Below are 20,303 nucleotides of genomic sequence, written 5' to 3'. Positions count from 1 at the left end.
GCCCCAAAAGGGAATTTCAAACAGCTCCTGTGCACGACGCGTGCAGACGCGCTCTGCTCCGCCGCCCAGCACGCACTGCTGGAAGCGGGGCTGAAAAACGAATGCGCGTTTCTCCGTTTACATTCGCTTCCCTTTTCACACTCGTCTGGGGCAGTGAAAACAGACGGAGTGCAAAAGGGTCCGAAAATGAAAGTGACGAGAAGCAAAATTATAACCGAGTCGGGTTTTCCATGAGCCGGATTGCAAAATTAAGAGACACGGAGCAGCCCAGGGCTTCCCCAGCGCTCCTGACGACCGCCGAGCGCCTCCCGACACGGAGGCGGCAGCCGAGGCGGCAAATCCAGAGGGAGCCTCGGCACACGCTCAGCTCCAAGACCACGAAAAAAGCCAGGCAGGTTTGTACCTGCAGACGGGGAAATATCTGCCCGCAGCAAGGACGCGTGTAGCAGGGAGGGAACAAGGTGCCGCTGGCTGCACGGCCGAGAGCGAGGGGAGACCACAGCGACGTCCTGATCATCCCGGGCGTTTCCAAACCCCGCGGTTTGGGAAGCACCTGGCTGCGAGCTAACGAGCTCTCCCGCACGCTGGCTCCCCGCGGGCAGCGGTTCCCCGTGGCGGGGAGCATCCGGCCTCTCCGTGTGAAGCCACGTGGCTCCGTGTGACCCTTGAGGCCCTGCCGGGCTGGCACCAGTGCCAGGCGTGGGCTCCGGTTCGGCACGAGGTGACTTCCATGGGGTCACGCCGTGATGACGCTGCTGCGGGGCAGCCCCCGAAAGCCGGGAGGAACCTGGGAAGCGAGGGAGCTGGATGTCCCGGCGGATCCCTCCGGGAGCCGGGGGAAGGGGGTATTTCCAGTGACGGAAGGTGGCCGAGGGAGGGGGTTTCTAACGGAAGCACACGGCTGCGCCGGGGCCCAGGCGGGGAGGGCAGCGGCGCCGGGCCGGGCCTCGGGGATGGCCGTGCTGGTGCTGCCACCTTCCCTCCACACAGACGCACGGCACCGGGGCCGCGGCCGGGCTCCCCGCGGGCCTGGGGGTGAGGCCTGGCCCCACGGTAGTGTGGGGCCCCTGACGCCCTGTCCGCAGAGCGCTCGCTGCCCCGTGACCCGCAGCCGCGGAGCCTGGGCCCTCGGTGCAGGCCGCTGTGGGTGCAGGCACCCCGCACCCGCCGGGCCCGCCGAGCCCCACGGCGCTGCGGCCCCCGAGCCCCAAAGCAGAACCCTTCCCCCTGTGGGCCCCTGGGTCCCACAGTGGGGCCTGGCACCCTGAGCCCCACGTAGGCCCCTGTGCCCCATGGCAGGGCCTGACGCCCTGCAGGTCTCTGCCCTACAGCAGGACCCAGCGCCCCACGGCAGGGCCTGGCACCCTGCAGGCCTGTGCCCCACTGTGGGCCCCAGCACCCCAAGCCCCACATGGGCCCGTGCACCCCACAGGAGGACCCAGCGCCCCACGGCAGGGCCTGGCGCCCTGCAGGCATGTGCCCCACAGCAGGACCCAGCGCCCCACACCAGGGCTTGGCACCCTGCAGGCATGTGCCCCACAGCAGGACCCAGCGCCCCACACCAGGGCTTGGCACCCTGCAGGCCTGTGCCCCACAGCGGGACCCGGCACCCTGAGCCCCACATGACCCCCAGCGCCCCACGGCAGGGCCTGGGCACCCCACGTGGTGCTGAGCCCCGGGGGAACTGCACCCTCCCCCCGCCGCTCCGCCTGCCCCTCCTTCCCGCCCTATGACGTAATCCCCAGTCCCGAGATATGACGTCATTCCCAGCGTCCTGCGCTGACGTCACCCCCGCCCTGTTTGACGTTTCCGGCCGCGGGGGTGGGAGGGGGGAGGAACGTGGCGCCGTCGCCGTGGCGACGCGGCGGGTGACGCGCTCTCCCCGCGCCCCCCGGAAGTGGGCGGCGCGCGGCGCGGCGCTGATTGCGTCACCAGGGGGGCGGTGGCGGCAGCGGCAGCGGCAGCGGCAGCTTCTTCTTCCGCGGCGGCTGGACGGGCCCGGGGTGCCGCCATGGAGAGCGCGAGCCAGGGTAGGTGGGGGGCGCCGTGACGGGGGGAGCGGCCCGGGGGGCGGCCGGGGCTCCGCGGAGGGCGCTCGGCCTCGCGTGGGCCCCGCGGCTGCTTCGCGGCTGCCGCCTCGGGCCGGGCCGGGCGGCTGCTCTCGGCGCAGAGGCCGCTCCGCTGCCGGCGCGGCTGGACGGTGCTGGCGGAGGAGGCCCGGGAGTTTCTGTTCCTCTTTCTGTGAAGCTGCTGCCCCTCTCCTCGCCTTCCCCGCGGCCTCCCAGGGTTGGCGTCGTGCGCTTGGCTCGCTGGCCGCTTATTCTGTCTGCGTTCTGCCTCTTGTCTGTGACAGATATCAACCTTAACTCTCCCAACAAAGGTCCGCTCTCGGACAGCATGACGGATGTCCCCGTGGATAACGCCGCCGCCTCGGCGAGGACCTCCGCGCCTGAGGGCCTGACCCTTGCCGAAGAGGAGGAGCTGAGGTCTGAGCTTGCAAAGGTAAAATGGCCCTGGTGAAGGTAAAATGGCCCTGGTGCTCACCAGCTGGGACCACGTGTGCCTGTAGCTCCGTTCCCCTGGGAGGGGAAGAGCAGGAATCCAGTGTGCTGCAGGAGCAGGGCGATGGGGCTTTTTTGTTTTTTCAGTTTTACAGTGGTGTTGCCTGTGTCTTTGGATCTCTTGGTTCATTGTTAAAATCCACAAAGCTGACCTGCACTTCAGACAATGTGATGTGCTGCTTGCTCTTCCCAGAATTATTCTTAATTTAGGGCTGTAAGGAAATAAGTGGCTTTTTATGCAGTAAACTTAATCTAGGCTTCATCTGAAGTGAGAAAACTCGTTAGGTAAGTGGTATGCAAAATAAGCTGCTTTTTTTGTTAGGAAGCTGAAATAATGGACTATTGAGTATGCTTCTTTTTTCCTACCTTTTTCTCTTAAATATTTATAGGGAACTGTTTCTGGTGCCTATGTGCTTCTGAAATGTTGAGAGTTTGTAATGTAATACCCTAAAGTCCGGGCACATAGGTTTTAAAGGTTGGTTTATGATTTCTATCTAAAACATAGCCGAAGATGGTTCCAGTTGTTCTTCTGTTCTTAATGATGTCAGAAGAAGGAAACTATAAAATAGAAGCAACTGAAACCAGTTGTTTCTTGGAGATCCTCCTTACAAAGTTTTCAGGGTACGGAAAGTGTTGCTTGTTGGGAGAGAGAGTTCATTTCTACTTTATTTAACTGCAGCTTACCGAGACCTGTATGATTGTCCAGAATAGAAAGAACATTTGTTTTAATGGTGTCAGAGGAAGAGAATTATAAAACAGAAGCTTTAGTTAATAAGAAGTATTTGGTAACTGACTTAAAAGGGTGTCTGCTGTTCCTGTTGAGATTGCAGTGCTAGGGATGAGCTCTGATAAGTCTCAGTGGTATTAAGTGGCCAAGGCGATAGCTCTTGTGGATGTTTTCCTGATGGAAGTCTGAGGTGTGAGTGTCCCATCCCAGCACCATTTATGTTCAGTTGAGTTGTTTTATGTTCATCTAGGGTTGCCCCCAGTTCTCTTATATCCAGGTTAACAAAATCTTTCTAGCTTGCAGGGGGAGGATTTCATTTAATTTTCAGAACTTTATCAAGCTGCGATATTAAGATAAGCCTGTGCCTCTCTCTCAGGTTGAAGAAGAAATTGGTACTCTCAGACAAGTTTTGGCCGCTAAAGAGAGGCACTGCGGAGAGCTGAAGAGGAAACTAGGTTTGACTCCCTTGGATGGGTTAAAACAAAACCTGTCTAAAAGCTGGCATGATGTCCAAGTCTCCAATGCGTAAGTGTTGTTTGTGACACAAGTTTTGCATTTAAACATAACTCTATAGAAATTATTTCCCAGGCTTTTGCTCTGATGGGTAAATAAAGTAAAAAGAGGGGGGAAAAATCTGCTTGTTTCATTGGTTTCACATGTCAGTGTCCTTATGGCAGTGTAAATAGAATTTCATGTCTGTAATCTTGACAAACCGTTGCCGAATGCCCTTTCCTAGGCGATTAGAGATCTGATCACCACTGAACAGAGCAGCTCTGTTTTCCCGTTTCTGACCATTTCTTTGGGGTGCAGGCTGCTGCTGCTACTCTGTTCTGAGCTCAGGCTTAGAGAGAAGCAAAAAGCACTGAAGTTCTACTATGTAATGTTAGTTTGGAGGCTACCTATTTTCTAGGATGCATAGCTTGAATCAAAAAGCCTGCCTTTCTTGGGGCAAAATTATACAATACTAACGTGCTAGTAACTCAGTACATGGAAGTGTCTTGACTTTAAGAAGATTGGAAATTGGACTGACTCCATTACTGAACGGGTACTAAGAGTATGGTAGCTGCACTGTTTGGCAGTGCCAGAAGGAGAGTCAAAGAGGTAAGTTTAGTACTGTATTTGTGCCCAAGTGTGAGGGGCTCTCAGCATCCACAGGAGACTTGTTCGGTCTAAACAGTCTTGTGCTGCTTAACTGTAATCTGGAGTTACTGACAGTGCTGCTGCAGGGCAGATCTTTGAGCTGTTCATCTCACTGTTTGTTCTTTCTTTTCCTCATCTCCCCTCCCCTCTTTGCCCAACTTGTTACTCCTTTGTAACTTAAATCTGTCATTGTCTTCTAAAAATGAATATTAAAGAAGTTATATTCATTAATACTTTCTGTTTCTAGTTATGTGAAAACATCTGAGAAACTTGGAGAGTGGAATGAGAAAGTGACACAGTCTGACTTGTGAGTGCCTTGGGGTCCTCAGCAACACCTTCTTGCTCCTTGCTCCATTCCCCAGTTTGTGCTGCTCCTTGTTCTTTCAGGCGCCAGGGATTGACTGGGAGCTGGAGGCATGGTGAAGCTATAGCGAGGACAGCTATTAGCAGCATGCCTGACTTCCAGCTATAAGCATCCCTCAGTTGTGGAGGAGATGAATAAAAGCTACTGCTCTCATCTCTCTGGTAGTCTTTCCACTGCAGAAGAAAAATTCCAATCAGTTACCAGACCACACATAATACATTAAAAAAAAAAAATTGGCTGCAGCTTTCTTTTAGCTGGTCTTTGTTAGGCTAGTCTGTTATAATCAGATGTCTTATTACTGGACTGCTATCTTTTTACTGTGAAACTATTTCTTGTCTCCTCACCAGATATGGTAGCAATCAGTTTGATTGCTAGCCTCCTGTATGGCCATGACGGGGAGAGAAGGTATCTGAAGGCATTTAACTGTAGCTGAAAACATGGGCTATGCAAATATATATATTAGCTTTTGAAAGTTTCCACACTGGGGCTCTGAATTGATGTAAGTGATCCTTTCTGACAGCTGTAAACTTCAGTCTTTGCAGTATGTACAAACAGGTGATAAATGTGGACAAAGAGCATCTGGCTGCTTTTGTCTCTAGAACACATTCTGTAGTTGTGTTAGCCCTCAATTTGTATTAGACATGCATCACTTTGATTCTTGTTGTATAGTTAAATGTCAGGGAGATCTTGAATGTCTTCTGAACTGAGAATTCTTTCCCTTCACCTTTTTGTGTTCGAGGAGATCTTAATTTAGCTAGGAGCGGATGTGGGTTGGAAGGCTTCCTTCAGTAGGCAAAACAGCTAGCTCTGGTCTACTGAGCGACAGCTAACACTTCCTGGGTGACATGAACTGCCAGACATGTATCACCTCCTCTGACAGCTTCTGTGTGTCATCTGAGCTGGCACCAGATACTTGTAGTAAGTGTATTCAATCTGTTTTTCCAAGTGTTAATTCTTACAACCCATAGGATATGGGTATATATTTACATAGGTGTGTGCACGCACGCACCTATGCACACGCACACTCTCTAAAGATTAGAAGAGGAGACTCGGTTTTACAGTTTGTCCAGGTCACGCTGTGTTGATGCAGCTTTGGGTGTGGCAGTCTGATTTGAGTTTTGTGCTCAGTTCAGTGCTCTGTGCTTTTTTTTGGTGTGTAGCTACCATGCAGTGCGTAGGGAGGGAGTAGGTGATATGAAGTCTTTCGTCTGAAAAATCCTGGCACCTTCTGAACTGCAGATCTAGTTTGCTTTGTGCTCAGTGTTCGAATGTGTTTAAATAGGGATGAAACCAGGGCTTGGGTGTCTTCCTCCGTCAAACAACAACTCTTTTCCCTCTGACTTGGATGGGGGAAAATTGGTTGTTGACATAAAACTTATGATACCTTAAGTGTAAAGAGGCAGTAATAATGTGGAAAGTGTCAAAAGAAGCATCTGTCATGAATCTTGGCACTGTATCTAACCTCCATTGTGTTTGTAGATATCTTTCAGCCAGCAACACACTGGAGGACTGGAATGAAAAATTAACTCAATCAGAAGCGTGAGTGTCTTAACCTTCGGCATTAACAAATGCTTTCATGACAGCTTGCTGCCTCTAACATTCTCTGCTCCCACTCACAGTTCTCTGCTTTGTCTAGTCCTATCTAAACTTTTGTCAAGCCTTTACTTTTTTTAAACTGATAAATGTATCCTCTGTGAGAAGCAGCCTTTCCTCAGGTCAGTAATTGGATGACTTCACTGTGGTCCGAGTGACATTCTCTTCAAATGACTGCCTGCTCTTACAGGGGAACTGGCAGGAGCCCCTGAGTACCTGAGACTTGCATGACATGTTTTATAACTTCAGCTGACAGGCTATAGAATAGTCTGACCTCTTTTTGTAACCCCTCGACATGTAACCCTGTTGCTCTGTGGGGAGTGGGAACTCTTTTTTTTTTTTTTTTTTTTTTTTTGTCCTTAGTACCTGAGGAGCACAAATAGAACTTTAATGTCCAAGGCAGCTGCTCTGTTATTTTGGAGCCCCAAATAGACTTGAACAGCTTAAACCTCACAGCTGTTATACTCCATTTTTTGGATGTGAACAGTCTCTTAGGCATTTAGTAAAAACTTGACTGGAATTAAACTTTCATCTGGGCTAAATTATGAAAATGTGTTATGAAAGTTGGCCTTTGTCCTTCTCACTGCATCTCTTCCACAGTGTATAGGGAAATCCTCGACAGTAATGCAGTGGGAGCAAGTAGGTAGTGTCTTTATTTCCTGAACCGACTAAAACCGTGGTATGTGTAGGGCTTGAGTAAGCCAGATTTCCCAGTTCTTTGTAGTGGGTATGAAATTCAGTCTTCTAACCTGAGCACGCGAGAGGCAGCCTAGATCTGGCTTGCCATTGGCAGTGTGTCAGTGGAAGGTACTCTTCATAAGGGGGGATGAAAGATGAGCACAGAGACGAAGCAGGAGTATCAGAAAAACTTTCAAATAGGCAAGTTCTACTTCCAAGTTCGTTGTATGTTTTCTGGATTAAAAAGATAATTGTTGCTGCTTGCTAAATAGTGAATGACCTTTATCCTTGCCAACTGTGTACATGATTCTGGCAGTGTTTAATCATAGTTCCTCCTTGGGTGTGCCTGCTAGAATAGAAAACTTCTTGTCATGTCTGTTTCCTTGCACTTTAATGATAAGTGCAAGAAAAATATGGTAGAAGTGCGGTCCTGTAGAGTGCTAAAGGCCTGAATAGCTGTGGCACGCTAGCTTTCCTGCTTGCGTTGGCACTAGACAGAGTGACAATTCATGCTAACAAGGTAGATACCAATTAAAACGGAGAGGCAAGGGTGCTTCAAAGGTAAGATTTCATTTCAGAAGACAAACAACTTCCCCTTCCTTCACCTAAAGCTCAGTAAATACTAGGAGTCAAGTTCCAGGAATCAAAGAATGAGGTTTTACTTGTGTTTTGGGATTGTTTTGCAAAGGCATCTTTCCTGTTTCAGAGCTTCTCTGAATTATAACTGGCAAGTGTCCTGATTGAACTGGAAATGGGCCTAACCTGTGACCTCATGGTGCTTTTGTACACTGCTGAATTTCCTGGTAGTTGCCGTTCCTGGCTGCGGAGCTTGAATTGTCCTCTGCAAGCAGTATGTAGAGGACAGAAATCAGCCCAGTCTGCCTCTAGCTCCCGTTCCATTGTAACCAGGATGCGTGATGGCTTGGATGGATTGTGAACATAGCCAGACAGCACAAATGGTGATTGCTGTATAAAAGCAAGTGAGAGGAAGCTGGTACTAATGGATAAAGAAGGATTTGTGGGTGCAGCTGTGGTTCCTCCCTGGAAGGGTTTGCAGGAGAGGAATATAGTGAAATGTTTGAATACCACAGGATTCAGAAGTGGGTGGAGATCTCTTCTACAGCTTCTCCTTTGAGCAAATTGCCTGTTAGAACAGCAAGGTGCTAATCATAGCTCATATTTGTTACTCCCAGATTTGGATTATTTCAATGTGCTTTGTAGCAGCATTGAGGGAAGAAAGTGAGTGTGAATTTGTACTAGTGATAAACCTGGCAGTGTCAGTCGCAGAAGAGTAGTTGTGATTTGGGAGGGGGGCTGGAGAGGCAGTCAGAGCTGGCTGCAGTTAAGTTGCATTGAAGTCTGGTATACCTTGACCCTGGCCGTCCCAGGTGTACTTCCATGTGCCTGCCTGTGATGGCAGTCCTGGGTGAAACAGCTGCTCACCTCGGCTGCTGTTTCCTTGACTCTGCCTCCTGCATTGCACTGGTGAGGTGTGTGTGCAGGAGCTGTGGCTGCAGAACCAGATTGGGAATCTGATCTGTCAGCTGCTATTTTTCTCCTTTTTGTCCTTCCAAGCTTATTTCATCTGGATATTTTCCCTTATCTAAATCACTGTCAGCACAAACAGCTGTGTTGGCATCATGAAGGAGCACACTCAGGCAGAAGGAACAGCACTTGGGTGCTAGGTCATCTTCAGCTGGCTTAGGAATAGTGCTGTCAGGTGTGAAACAACAGTTGGGAAACTTCTCTTGCCTTTATCTGCTGAAGCTAGGCCTAATTCATGAGTTTGCAGTGTGTGTGGTGTGATGGTGTCATTTGATTCTATAAACTCTTCCTCTTATCACTGCTCTGGTACTTGATGCTGATCAGGGAGAGTTCAGTGCCAAGCGGTTTTTCCTTGGCTTGTGTAGAAATAGTTAGCACAACGTGTTTCAGTGAGCATGAGGTCTTGGATGTTCCTGCTGGACAGTTGTAGATCAAATCCCATGATAGGAGTCTGTCAGCCTGTGCAGGGGAGGAGCCTGACTGCTAAATGGGAGGGATTGAAGCTCCAAAGAAATCCAGGCCCTTGGGTTCAAATCTCCTTACTGTGACAGGAAAGGATGTGTACGAGCAAGCCACACTCATGCTGATTACCTCACTCCTGAATTGTCTTGAGATGACTACTGCTCACAAAACATCATGCTGTGAAGAAAGTGTTGAGTTCCTGCTATCTGGGCATAGTCTGTTAGATTCTTCTGGTGTCACTGAATTAGTGGAATTAGAGGAATTAGTCTGGAAAATGCCTAGGTCATAGGAATGAATAGATTTTCTTCCACAGCAGGAGATGGGGAAGTAAAGCTGATGCATTTTTGTCCTGTCCAGCACAAGTCTTGCATACATTCATGATTCAGAAATACTTCATTGGGTCCAAAAAACAAAAAACCCCAAAGCAACATGTCGTAAGTAGTCTTGCCTGAATCCAGTTCAGGTGCTGTCTCCTGCACCTCTGTCTAGAGAGGATGAGACATAAAGAATTGTCAGCTGTAGACATGTTGCTTCTGGCCTCAGAAGTTCAGAGGTGTGGACATTAGCTCATTTTTATATGTCCTTCTCTTGAATATTCTAATACAAGTGGATGGGGGGGAAAAAAGGAGGGAAAAACCCCCCACCACCAACAAAAACACCCCCCCCCTCAAGCTTAAATATTTGGAATAAGAAAATTTGGCTCAAGTTGTTGGACTTCTTTCCTGCCTGAATCTTTTCTTATTATTTGAAGAATGCCATAAATCTAGATGTTAAATGCAAACTGTAGATTAGCTTAGAGAGGATGAGTTGATGAAAAAGGCTCAAAGAATCTTTGTTCCTAAGACTGTCTTAATTAAGGAAACTAAGGTTTTCAAGTGTCTGCCTTCTCTAGTTCTTGTATAAACTTCTCAAATGCAATCAGCTGGCAAGCACAAGCTGTCAGACTTACTGTGGTTAATGGTAACTGATGGGAAACTTCCCTACCAATTTAATTCTAAACTGCAGTTGTAGAAGTCATGCTCATTTCTGCATTTCTTTTCTAGACAGTAATGTCAGTCTTGCCTTTTTCCTCCATTCCCTAACACTATAACAAATGTTATAACTTCTTCAGGGCTGCAAGTGTATTACGGAATAGGTTTTTTGACTTATTTTCTCAAGGAGATCAAAATGCGATTACAGAGCAAATGGGGTATGATGCTATGATGTGTAATTTCCATGTGCAAAACTGGGATTTTTTTTGCAAATGTTTGAGATTTGAAAATGTAAAGTTAAAATGGTAAAATACCTGAAGTGAATGTATGGAAAGGTTAAGCCTACACTTAATGCCTCCTTAAAACTTGGTCTTTGAATATGTGCAAGACTGGAATGGGCTCTTTCAGTGAAGTCAGTGCAGCTCACTAACCTAGCTTCTTTCCTTTAATGTGGGTTCCTTTCTCAAAATGGTGGGATGCTTCTTACTTTCAGATCCTACGTGTTAGTTGAACTTGGTGTTTTTCTTCTATTTAGTTATAAGAAGACCCAGGAAACCCTGTCCCAGGCAGGACAGAAGACTTCAGCAGCCCTTTCCAATGTAGGTTCTGTTATCAGCAGGAAACTTGGCGACATGAGGTAAGATTTCTGGTTTGTGCTCTAGTGCTTTGATCTACGATTTAAACAGTTTTGAGACTTTAGACAATAGCTAGGTTTTTTCCAATTTTTTCTACTTGGTTGGTAGCACTTTGCTATTGATAGACTACCTGCTTCCATGTGGCCCTGTACATCAGGCTTTAGGATACATTAAACACTTTTAAACACTCCTCAGAAAGAAACCTATTCCTGTCAGTCTCTCTGAAAGTCTTTGTTCTAAGACTTGTGGTGATGGAATAAAACCAGTTCATTCCAACACATTTAGTCTAATTCAGCTCAAAAGAGCTGACAGAACATTTTTAGTTTCCTTTCCATTTTATTATCATATGGTTGCACTGCAGCTTTTACATTATATTTAAGAAACTAGTGTTAAAGTTGACCCTTTTCACTATTGAATTATAGTCTTGTGCTTTCTCAGTGTTAGTGCTTAGGATTAGAAAGGGGTCATCATTCCTATACTGTTACATGCTTTGAACTGGGACAAACTTTGGATGCTGCGCATCATGCAGCTTCAAGTTCCGTGCACCAGCTTTCCATGGAGGAGAGCAGTGTGTCTTCCAAGCGCAGCTACATAGTGTGTTTTGGAAGATTATAATGACATAACAATCAAGCACAAGAAGAAAGTTTTTATCTAGCATCATTAAGCAGATGACAGCTGAAGTATTTGCCAAGTGTAAACCTCTCCAGACTGGAAAGTGGAGGGCTGGTTCTCTGGGCTGCTGGCTGAGGTATTGCCCTATGAGTTTCTCAGCCATACAAAGTTGGTGACTTACCTCTTTCGGGAGTTTAAGCTAAAGACTCTTTCCACATTAATGGTGGTGTCAAAGGCTTTCATGCAAAATACCTTGCCCACATTTTTTTCTCAGAGTTGAGAGCTAATTCTTAATGTACAAGCTGTCTAGATTATTAAGGAAGCATTCTTGGAGCTTGTATTTAACATGATGTACAGATCTTGGACTGAACAGGCAGCTGTCATTCTTTGTAGGGACTTTCCCATTCCACTGTGGCTGGGAGTACCCAAGTGGTAAGAATTTGTTGGTCTCTGATTACATTGTACTGAAACTCTAAATCTATCCTCAGGGAGTTATTTACTGTGTTCCTGGAGTGCAATTATTGATGAATGTTTTTTTGTAGCTCACTTTCTCTGAATAGCTCTCCTAGCAGAGGACTAGCTGGCTCCCTAGCACTTCTAGTATTCAAATTTTACTTTTCTTTCCTGGAAATTACTTTGTCTTCTGAAAAAGATTTATATATAATCACTTGAGCCACCAGCAGATAGCCAATGGCAAGATGTGCTGGTAATACATTTTGCTAAGCTGATAATAATAAAATAAATTTGATGACTGCCTTCTGCCACCTGGTCAGGCTGTTGTAGCAAAGGCATGGGAACTGACCTTTTTGGACCAAACAGGGAACTCCTGAACCAGTCTTGCCACCAGAAGAAGCTGTTCTGACAGCCTGGGTCCTGCCTGTCATCTTTTGGCTGGTAGAATCCAGTTCACTGTGCAGCTGTGCAAATGTTTGTGCTATCCCAGGAGCAGATGATGGAGGGAGGGGGGATGCATGGCCAAGTGAGGAGTGGAACTGTCACTCCTGGTGACAGAGCTGGCCTGGCTGACTTTATACATATCGGACCTCTGCAACAATAGTATTGTTCAGCATAGTCACTAACTTAAACACCCATGTTCCTTTTTGTAGCTAATACCTTGAGTGATCTGATAGTAAACAGAGGCAGCTTCTGTCTTATTGATAAACTGGGGTTGTCTCTACCAAAGTGAATTTGGCAGGATTTGCTTTGTGTATGTAGCCCTATGGGGGAACACAGTAATGGCTTTGAAGAAGGCTTTTGGTTTTTCTTTGGATATATAAACTTGTCTGTCTCATCTGTTGCGTTCAAGTCTCGATATTGCTGATTCTGAATGAAGTTTAACATCTGAGCATAAACTTGCACAGGAACTGTTCTGTTTTCTGCTCCTGCCAAGTGAAACTGTAAATGGTGTTCTGATATGTGATCAGAGATTACAAGGAGTGAAGTCTGTTTTATTGTTGTGATCACTTCTCTGAATGGATGGGGATGATATCTGTTCTCAGAGAATCTCGGTTCTGGGCCTCGTGGCCTACACTGTAATCTGTGTTGTTACTGTACTTTTTCCTCTTACACTACAAATTCACTTGTAAAGAAGGTTTATTTTCCAACACTGGAAGTGTTGAGATAACAGAAAGGATTTCCTTGTTTAGTCAGCTTTCACCGGTTGATAAATGCAAGGAAGGGATGATGAATGGGACAAACACCTCAGATATTCAGAGGGCGTAGTCATAATTCCATTAAAACCGCCTGGACAGAAATGCTATGAAATGAAAGTAGCTTATCCTTGGGTTAAATCTTTGGTAGAGTGCTTTATTCTGGTCAGAACACTTTCAAATGTTATAGCTGCAGATTGTGAGGAGAAATTCTGATGTTTATGTGATTACTGAACTAAATGTATTAAAGCTGTTGCTCTATTAGATAGCCATGAAGGGGGAGAATGCATCTTAATGGGCGGGTTTTCTCAAATTTTGGCCAGTTCAGCCTTTTCTGTTATCTCCACTTGCAGTTTAAAAAAATAAATTGTCTTTTAGACATTGTTACTACATTTTACTAACTCCAGTAAACTGCAAATTGGAAGTGTTTTCCTTTTGTCTGGTAACAGCTTGCTTTGTGGCTTTGTGCCCCCAATACCTTTTGTGTTGTCTGATGGAGTTTGCCACTGTATGTAATACTACAAGCAAATTCATTATAAAATGTTAATCTGAGCCCTAAATGTGGCTGCTATTTCCTGAATTTATGTAAACTTTAAATCCTCATGAAAGGAAGAAAAGGGTAACTGTTAGGTCCAGGTCAAGAATCTGAGCAAATTTACTGGTGCTTGTAGAATTACATACAGAGTAGCATGGTGCATGGACATATGTTATCTGTGTTCCTTTGCTTTAAGTGAGAGCAAGTAGAAAGCTAACATCTATGTTGCATGCAAAGACAGCATTACAAGGAGTCTATCCAGCCAAAGAGCCGATTGGAATCAGCGGGGAAATGAAATCACAAAGCTTAACATCTTTGCTACAGCTGTAAGGAAGGGCCCTTGTACTCTTTGCCAAGTACTTCACATCCAGCTTGCCATGACCGCTTCCTTCTGCGGGAACAAAAATGATATTTAAGTGGAATAGAACACTGCTACTTTAGACCATCTTGGCAATCTTATTAGTAGAAGTAGAAAACCTTGGTCTATTATATCAGACTACTGAGATGCTACTGTATTGCAAAATAGGGTATGGAAATCTGATAGCTTCCAGGGTATTGTTTGCCTTAAAACTGCAAAATGGGCAATCAGCACTTGGGTTGTGGGGTAAGCATCATACCATCTATCCATATGCTTTTATCTTTGTTATGCTGAGATCTGTGTGTGTGTGTGTTTTTGTTTTTTTCCCCCTCTTTTCCCAAATGTAACTTTAAGATCTGCAGGCTTGACAAGGTAACATGCAGGCATCTGTTTGGTTCCTGTTGCGGAGGTTCTCAACCAGCAGTCTTAGCAGTGCTGTCTTTAAATGAGAGCTCATGGGGTTTCTGTAAGGAGGGTGGGGAGGTGGACAAGATATCTCTTACCAATTTAGCCAACTGAGGCAAGACCTCAGTTAAGGAAAAAGTGCTCTAAAACTTCAGATGAAAGCAATGGGTCTGGATGAGTAAGATTTCCCCCTCACCCCCAAATTCAGCACCCTTGTTCTAAGTTACTGTAGATTCTCCTCTGAAAAGCCTCTTAGCTTGGGTAATTTGAGTTAATGAAAAGCAATTGTTTTTTGTTTGCTTCTCTAATTTATCTTGAGAGGCTTCCTTCTGGGTAGTTGACTCTGCTGTCCCATGACCATGTCCTTGCTTAGCTGTCCTGCATTTGGAGTTTAGATCTGCACGAGTCTGATCTGACTGCTGCTTCCCTTTTCTCCCTCTGCTGTCGTGGGTTTCCTCAGGGCTCACCCCTTCTCGCATTCCTTTAGGTAAGATACTCTTCAAGGCTGCTAAAAGAGCATATGTCACTTTGCCAGGCCCTTGCAGACATTAAAGGGGAGGCTGATTGTGTGAGGCTTGCCAATGCTTCTGAAATGGAATGAGAAACCTAGCTAAAACCATGCCCCGTAATTGTTTTTTATGGCTGCAGCTTGCAGTGCACATTGAACACAACACAACTGCAGGTGTAAGACCCCTAGCTTCCTTAATCCCAGCGTAGTGGGGCCGTGAGCAATTTACAGCAACTTGCCAGTTTGAAAGCTTATGGTTCAGCGTACCTTTTGTTAGCGCTTGTGGCATGCTTTTACACCTTTCTGTCAGCCCAGGTTTTGGGGAAGAAAACCTTGGGCAAGAAACCTTCACTAGTAAAACCTGATTATGTGATACTTGATACAGTAAAGCCAGTCATGCACACTTCTTTCCTAGAGGTGCCCCTGCATCACCTCTGCATCCCTCAGATCTTTTGATCATAGGCCAGGTGTCTCTTGTGTCTTGAGCATAGTTAAAAACCCCTTTTCTAAATATTGTATTGTGGGAGATTTGTTTCTGTGTACTGACATAAGCAAAACTGTCCACCAAACTTCATTTGACTTTTAAATGATGCCCTGTGGTCATATTCTGCTTGTTCTGCTTTTCAGTTAAATACTCATGCTAACAGTCCTATGACTGCAGAACTGGTTCTGGGCTGCAGGCTATGAAAATAAGGGAAGAGAGGACTAGCTCTTACTGCTTCAGTTGTCTGCAGCAGCCCGTGTGTGGCAGCAAGTGCTTGGAAGAGGGGGTATACTGCTTTTACACGATGTCTGTTTAAAATTGTTGTCTAACTCTTTCCTCCTTGTTCCGAATGCTTCCAAGTAGCAGTTACTCCATTCGCCACTCGATAAGTATGCCAGCTATGAGGTAACGTAGCAAATGCCTGTGTCTCCTGAGTGGGGTAGGTGGGGTGTGTAGCCAGCTGTCCCCTTTGGGGGATTTTGGGTTCTAATTTGTGCAATTGGTTCACTTCAGCTGATGCTACTTGGACTATGGGGTAACTGTGTCCTGCAGCTTGAGTAATTCAAGGCTTTAATTTGTTACTCTATTTTTATGGTTATTAGTGCCTGTGTTGTTCTAAGTACACTGTTGCAACTGTACCAACATCTCCCTGAAATTCATAGCTTTCAGAGGCCCCTGAAGGGGATTACAGTTCTCCCCTTACAATGTGCAGCGCAGCCATTGCTAATTCTGAGATGAATCCTAATTTGAATCTCTTGTCTCTAGCTTCTAAGCTAGGAGCTCTTCTCAGAGTGCCTTCATGGTGCATTAGATGATGTCCGTGTAGGAGAAACGATTGCCAGAACTGGACCAGGCCTGCAAGAAGCCCTCTCTGTTCATCCTCATTTCAGATTGATAGAAGTTATCTTATGGGTACAAATATAAGTGATTCTTCTGAACAAAAGTAACTGGGCTGAGGCTAGTCATATCCCAGTTCCTGGTGCTTACCCAGGGAAAACAATTCTGTATGAATAACTGCCTGATCTGAAAGCTCAGTACAGAGCACTCCCCTGGAATCGCTTACAAGTGGAGAAGCTTGTCAGATTGTCAAATGACTGGCCTGTCTTTCTTTGTTAGAAATATGAAATTCTCTGCTTAATTTATTGTGCTGAGGTCTTAGGAGTATTTCCTGATGCAAATGATCACTTCTGTGGCAGTAAAAAGCTCACAGGTTCACACATGTAGCCCTTCCTTTTTCTGCCAGCAGGATGTAACATGGGAAACTGAAGCCTTTAAGTCCTTTTCAGCATTTTCTCTGTTATTTAAGAAAGTATGCTTTTAGTTGAAAGCCTTGTAAAACTAAGGACTAGGTTTTTTTCCTCTACTTATGCACTGATTCCCTAATGAATTAGGATTTTTTTCTGAGTTCTCACCTTGAGTGGTTAAATTGGGGTACACAGCACCCTGTAATATAAATGTCTGTCTTCAGAGTTTGTGTGCAGTGTTCTTGCCTGGTGTGCTTGAGAGATTCGTGCCAAAAGGTAGCTGAGGAGCTGAAAGTGTTCTGGGTGCTGCCGTCCTTGCATGGGAAGGGCCAGAGAGCCTGGTCACAGCATGTGGCATATTTTGGTTAAGAACTAACTTGACTTGTTTTTTGTTTTGTTTTCTTCCCTTCAAGGAATTCTGCAACCTTCAAGTCATTTGAAGATAGAGTTGGGACCATAAAGGTAACTGTCTGCTCTCTTGTAAACATAGTATGAAATCTTAAGCAGAAACACTGCAGAAATTAATGTTTTTCTCGTAGACTAGTATTCGGGCAAAAGGCCTCTCAGATACGTGAAGGCTTTGCTACTGTAGGTGACCTCGACAAAGGGGAACTGCCTTGGCATTCTCAGTGCTGGTTTCTTGTTTTCCTAACTCTCTTCTCTCGTTTCAGTCCAGAGTGGTGGGCAGCAGGGAAAATAGTACTGATGGCCTCCACTCCCCGCCAGGAGCTGGAGACAAGCCTCCACAGGACAGTGCACCTTTCTAGACCTGCTATGTGGCTTTGCACGGCTGTGCACGACTGCAAGAGCAAGCCCCCTTCCTCCCAAATCTTCACAACAGCGACAACATGCGAATCCAAGAAGGGGCTGAGAGCCAGTCTGGAGAGATCCATAATCCATTCATAGACACTGCTACTGGATCCAAGTCAAAGAGAATGCAAAGTTTTGTACACAAATATTTTACACTAAAGTTTGTAGATGAAATGTATCACTGTGCTGTCCTTTTGGGAGAGCACTTAAAATGGAGTTTCCTCAAGGTAGCTCAGAAATGCCATTGGTATAGAAAAAAATCTTTTCCTTGGCTGTCACAACTTTTAATGGGGAAAAAAGTCACCATGAGCAGGGAAAGGAGGAGAACAGTTAAAGGAGAAGTCAAATGCATGAGAATCTTAGCCTCAGCTTCTGGCTATGTTGTGTGTTCAGAGCACATCGTGCAGTTGCTGTGTGATCTCCCAGGCTTCTCCCATTACTGTTTCCTCCTGCTCTCAGTGGAGTAGTCTGGTAAACGGGGTAAACAATTTTTTTTTTTTTTCTGGGCTCCCAAAAGGGAAACTTCACTTAGCAGCTGCCTCGTTGTTACACTAATGCTCTAGCTTTAACAAACTAAGATCTTTATTTTTAAATGCAATGAACTTTAAGAAAAAAAAATAAAGTTTAAAAAAAAAAAGCTTTGGCATCATATAGGGAAATGTTCCCCTGGACTCTGAAACGCAAGCCTTACATCACTTTACGCTTTACTTGTTTATAATTTTTCTCTATGGAGGACTGTGAGGGTTATAAAGCTGGATATTGAGCACTGGAGTTTTGCATCATACAGTAGCAGCAGCATGCTTATAAGCCAGTTCTTGTGTTAATTTTCAGTGGTGCACTCTGTTGCTTGAGTGTATGAAACTTGCTTCTCCCTTCTCAGTTTATGCCTTCCTTCTTGGAGGAAGAATTTCTGAAGGCTGCTAGCAAGAGGCCCAGATTAGGGAAGGACAAAGCTGTCTCTAGCAATATGGACGCTGTATTGGAGGGACTCTGCTCTGTGGGACACTCCATCTGGTACATCTGACTGCGACTGTGCTCTCTCAGCTGAGAGCCCCAGCTATAATCTTGGTTTACAAAAATGGTGGAGAGTCATGGAGCTCAACCGATTCCCAAGGTGGCTGGATGTTTTGTTATTCTGATGTCCAACTTCATTGCTCAGGAGCTGTACAACTAAGTTTTCCTATAGAGGCCTGATCTTATTCTAGGCAAGGTGCCTCCACATCAAAAATACCTAGAGTGAGCAGTTCTGTGCCTTAGAGGCGAAGTGAGACTTACTCAGGTCCTTAGACTTGTTTACGTACATATCTGAGTAGTTTTAGTGGTTATCACCCGAGAGGGACCGAACCTTCTCTGCCCCTCCTGTAGAGAAGCAAGTTTTGACGCTTGTATCTTCTGACCAATTTGTTTCCCTCACCCCCTGCTCCCCTCCCTGCTCGGGGCTGGGGACACGCTATGAAGTCCTAGGAGGCAGATGTACTAGGCGGTAGGTGGAGTGTAGAGTGTCATTTATGGGATTTCCTTGTTTGTGACTGAAGCCAGCCTCCACGTGAGGAACAGTGTCGGTGACATGGGTACTGCTGGAGCTTGGGTATTGAACTGTTTCTCTTTACTGGTAAATACAGAGGAAAAGTATCAATAAAGCATTCCTTTGGGAGAAAATGGGCTGGATGTTTTTGTCTCATTCTGTTTAACAGTAGTGGAGTCTGTTCTTAGGTGTGTGTTATGAATGCATCGGGCAAATGCCAGCTACCTGCGGTAACTCGAGGTAAGAAATGCCCCTGGTCTGCTGGGTCTCTGGGAGCTTTTTCATGAAGTGATGTGTTAAATGGTATTTCCAGTCTGGTATTTCCTGTTTGAGTTACTAAACACCAGCCACTTCTGACACATTATACCTATGCTCAACTAGGGTGGGGATATCGCAGCCCCCCGTTTCCTCTAAGCGATGTCACGCTTCCATTCAGCATTGGGGCTGCAGGTTATCCAGACGCGCCTTGAGCTTCCTTACCCCATTTTTCTGGATTTACAGTGTGGGACTGTGGTTGCAGCAGTAACCTTGGCAGTTGGAGCTGAAGCCTGAGAAACTTTTAATGTGGAAAAGGAGCAGCTGTGATGCTGGCTCAGATTTACAGCATGATACCCCAGGGGATCAGCTGCTTGGAAGCCGTGTGGCAGTAGCTGATTTAAACAGCCCTGTAAAGGGGAAGTGGTGAATATGTGACCTGAGCTGGAATCTGCTCCCTTAAATTTAAAAGGATAGTGGAGAGTAGGCAAACAGCGTAAGAGAGGACGACGGAGCACCAAAACTGCTCCTCGTACTGTATTTTCAGAGGAAGGTTGTCTGGCTGAGTTAGATGCATCTGCTTGGTGGTGAGGTTTTTTGTTTTGTTTTTGTGTTTTTTTGTTTGTTTGGGGGTTTTTTGTTATCTGACTTCTGTGAGTAAAACTGCATCTCCCTGCAAGTGGCTTAAGAGCAAAGGGTTCAATATAAAAGCTGATCCTGGAGCCTTTTGCGGAGGAGAGAGCCCAGAGCAGGCAGTGAGGCAGGGAGAGCCCCAGGCTGTGGAGCAGGGCCTGGGAGCTCCCCAGGGAGAGCCCAAAGCGCTGGGGAGATGCTTTGCCTTCTCCCTAGTTGTCTATGAAGGGATCCTGAGTGCTGAAGGAAGGTTAGTTAAGCATTGTTTTGCCTTCCCGGTTACAGGCTTGACAGCATCTCTGCCCATTCCTGGTACCTAAGCGCTCTCCGTGGCTGCCAGCGCTTGCACGTGGAAGCACCGGTTTCCCGTGTGGGCTGAGCCCTGGCTGCAGTCTCACGTGTGGGTCCAAGCCGGATTGGGAATGCGCCTCCTTCCCTATGAAAACCCAGGGCCAGAAGTGCACGTAGCCACCTTGGCGGCCTCTTGAACACACGCCTGCTGTTTTAACCAGGGGAAAAGGGTTTGATGACTATATCCCACCTCTGTCTATCCTCTAACAGCAGCCTTGGTGGGTTTAGTGGGGCCTCTGGGTCCTGGTGTCCCCAGGG

General features: G+C 46.4%; 1 protein-coding gene across 7 annotated transcripts; it reads left to right on the top strand.

The window, feature by feature from the left end:
- The first annotated feature begins 1,880 nt into the window (after positions 1-1,880).
- TPD52L2 (TPD52 like 2) lies at positions 1,881-18,944 on the top strand. 7 transcript variants are annotated; one of them, XM_064521643.1, is made up of 9 exons: positions 1,881-2,030; positions 2,381-2,502; positions 3,665-3,813; positions 4,676-4,735; positions 6,272-6,331; positions 10,577-10,678; positions 15,591-15,632; positions 16,885-16,933; positions 17,143-18,944. In XM_064521643.1, exons 1-9 carry the CDS (start codon positions 2,012-2,014, stop codon positions 17,236-17,238), a joined length of 699 nt encoding a protein of 232 aa, XP_064377713.1. In that variant the 5' UTR covers positions 1,881-2,011; the 3' UTR covers positions 17,239-18,944. The 7 variants fall into 7 exon arrangements, with proteins under 7 accessions (XP_064377713.1, XP_025948614.1, XP_064377714.1 ...); XM_026092829.2 differs by having other exon boundaries at positions 2,354-2,502; XM_064521644.1 differs by lacking the exon at positions 4,676-4,735 and having other exon boundaries at positions 2,354-2,502.
- Positions 18,945-20,303: the final 1,359 nt, after the last annotated feature.

Source organism: Dromaius novaehollandiae, chromosome 16 (assembly GCF_036370855.1).
Source record: "Dromaius novaehollandiae isolate bDroNov1 chromosome 16, bDroNov1.hap1, whole genome shotgun sequence".
Taxonomy (NCBI): domain Eukaryota; kingdom Metazoa; phylum Chordata; class Aves; order Casuariiformes; family Dromaiidae; genus Dromaius; species Dromaius novaehollandiae.
The sequence above is the reverse complement of the archived record's forward strand: the minus strand, read 5'-3'. Positions and strand labels throughout refer to the sequence as shown.

What these genes read in the sequence shown, in the direction of transcription:
- TPD52L2 (XM_026092829.2), top strand. An exon ending in TGAGGTCTGAGCTTGCAAAG is followed by an intron (nt 2,503 to 3,664) that starts GTAAAATGGCCC and finishes CCTCTCTCTCAG; the next exon opens with GTTGAAGAAGAAATTGGTAC. An exon ending in ATAGAGTTGGGACCATAAAG is followed by an intron (nt 16,934 to 17,142) that starts GTAACTGTCTGC and finishes CTCTCGTTTCAG; the next exon opens with TCCAGAGTGGTGGGCAGCAG.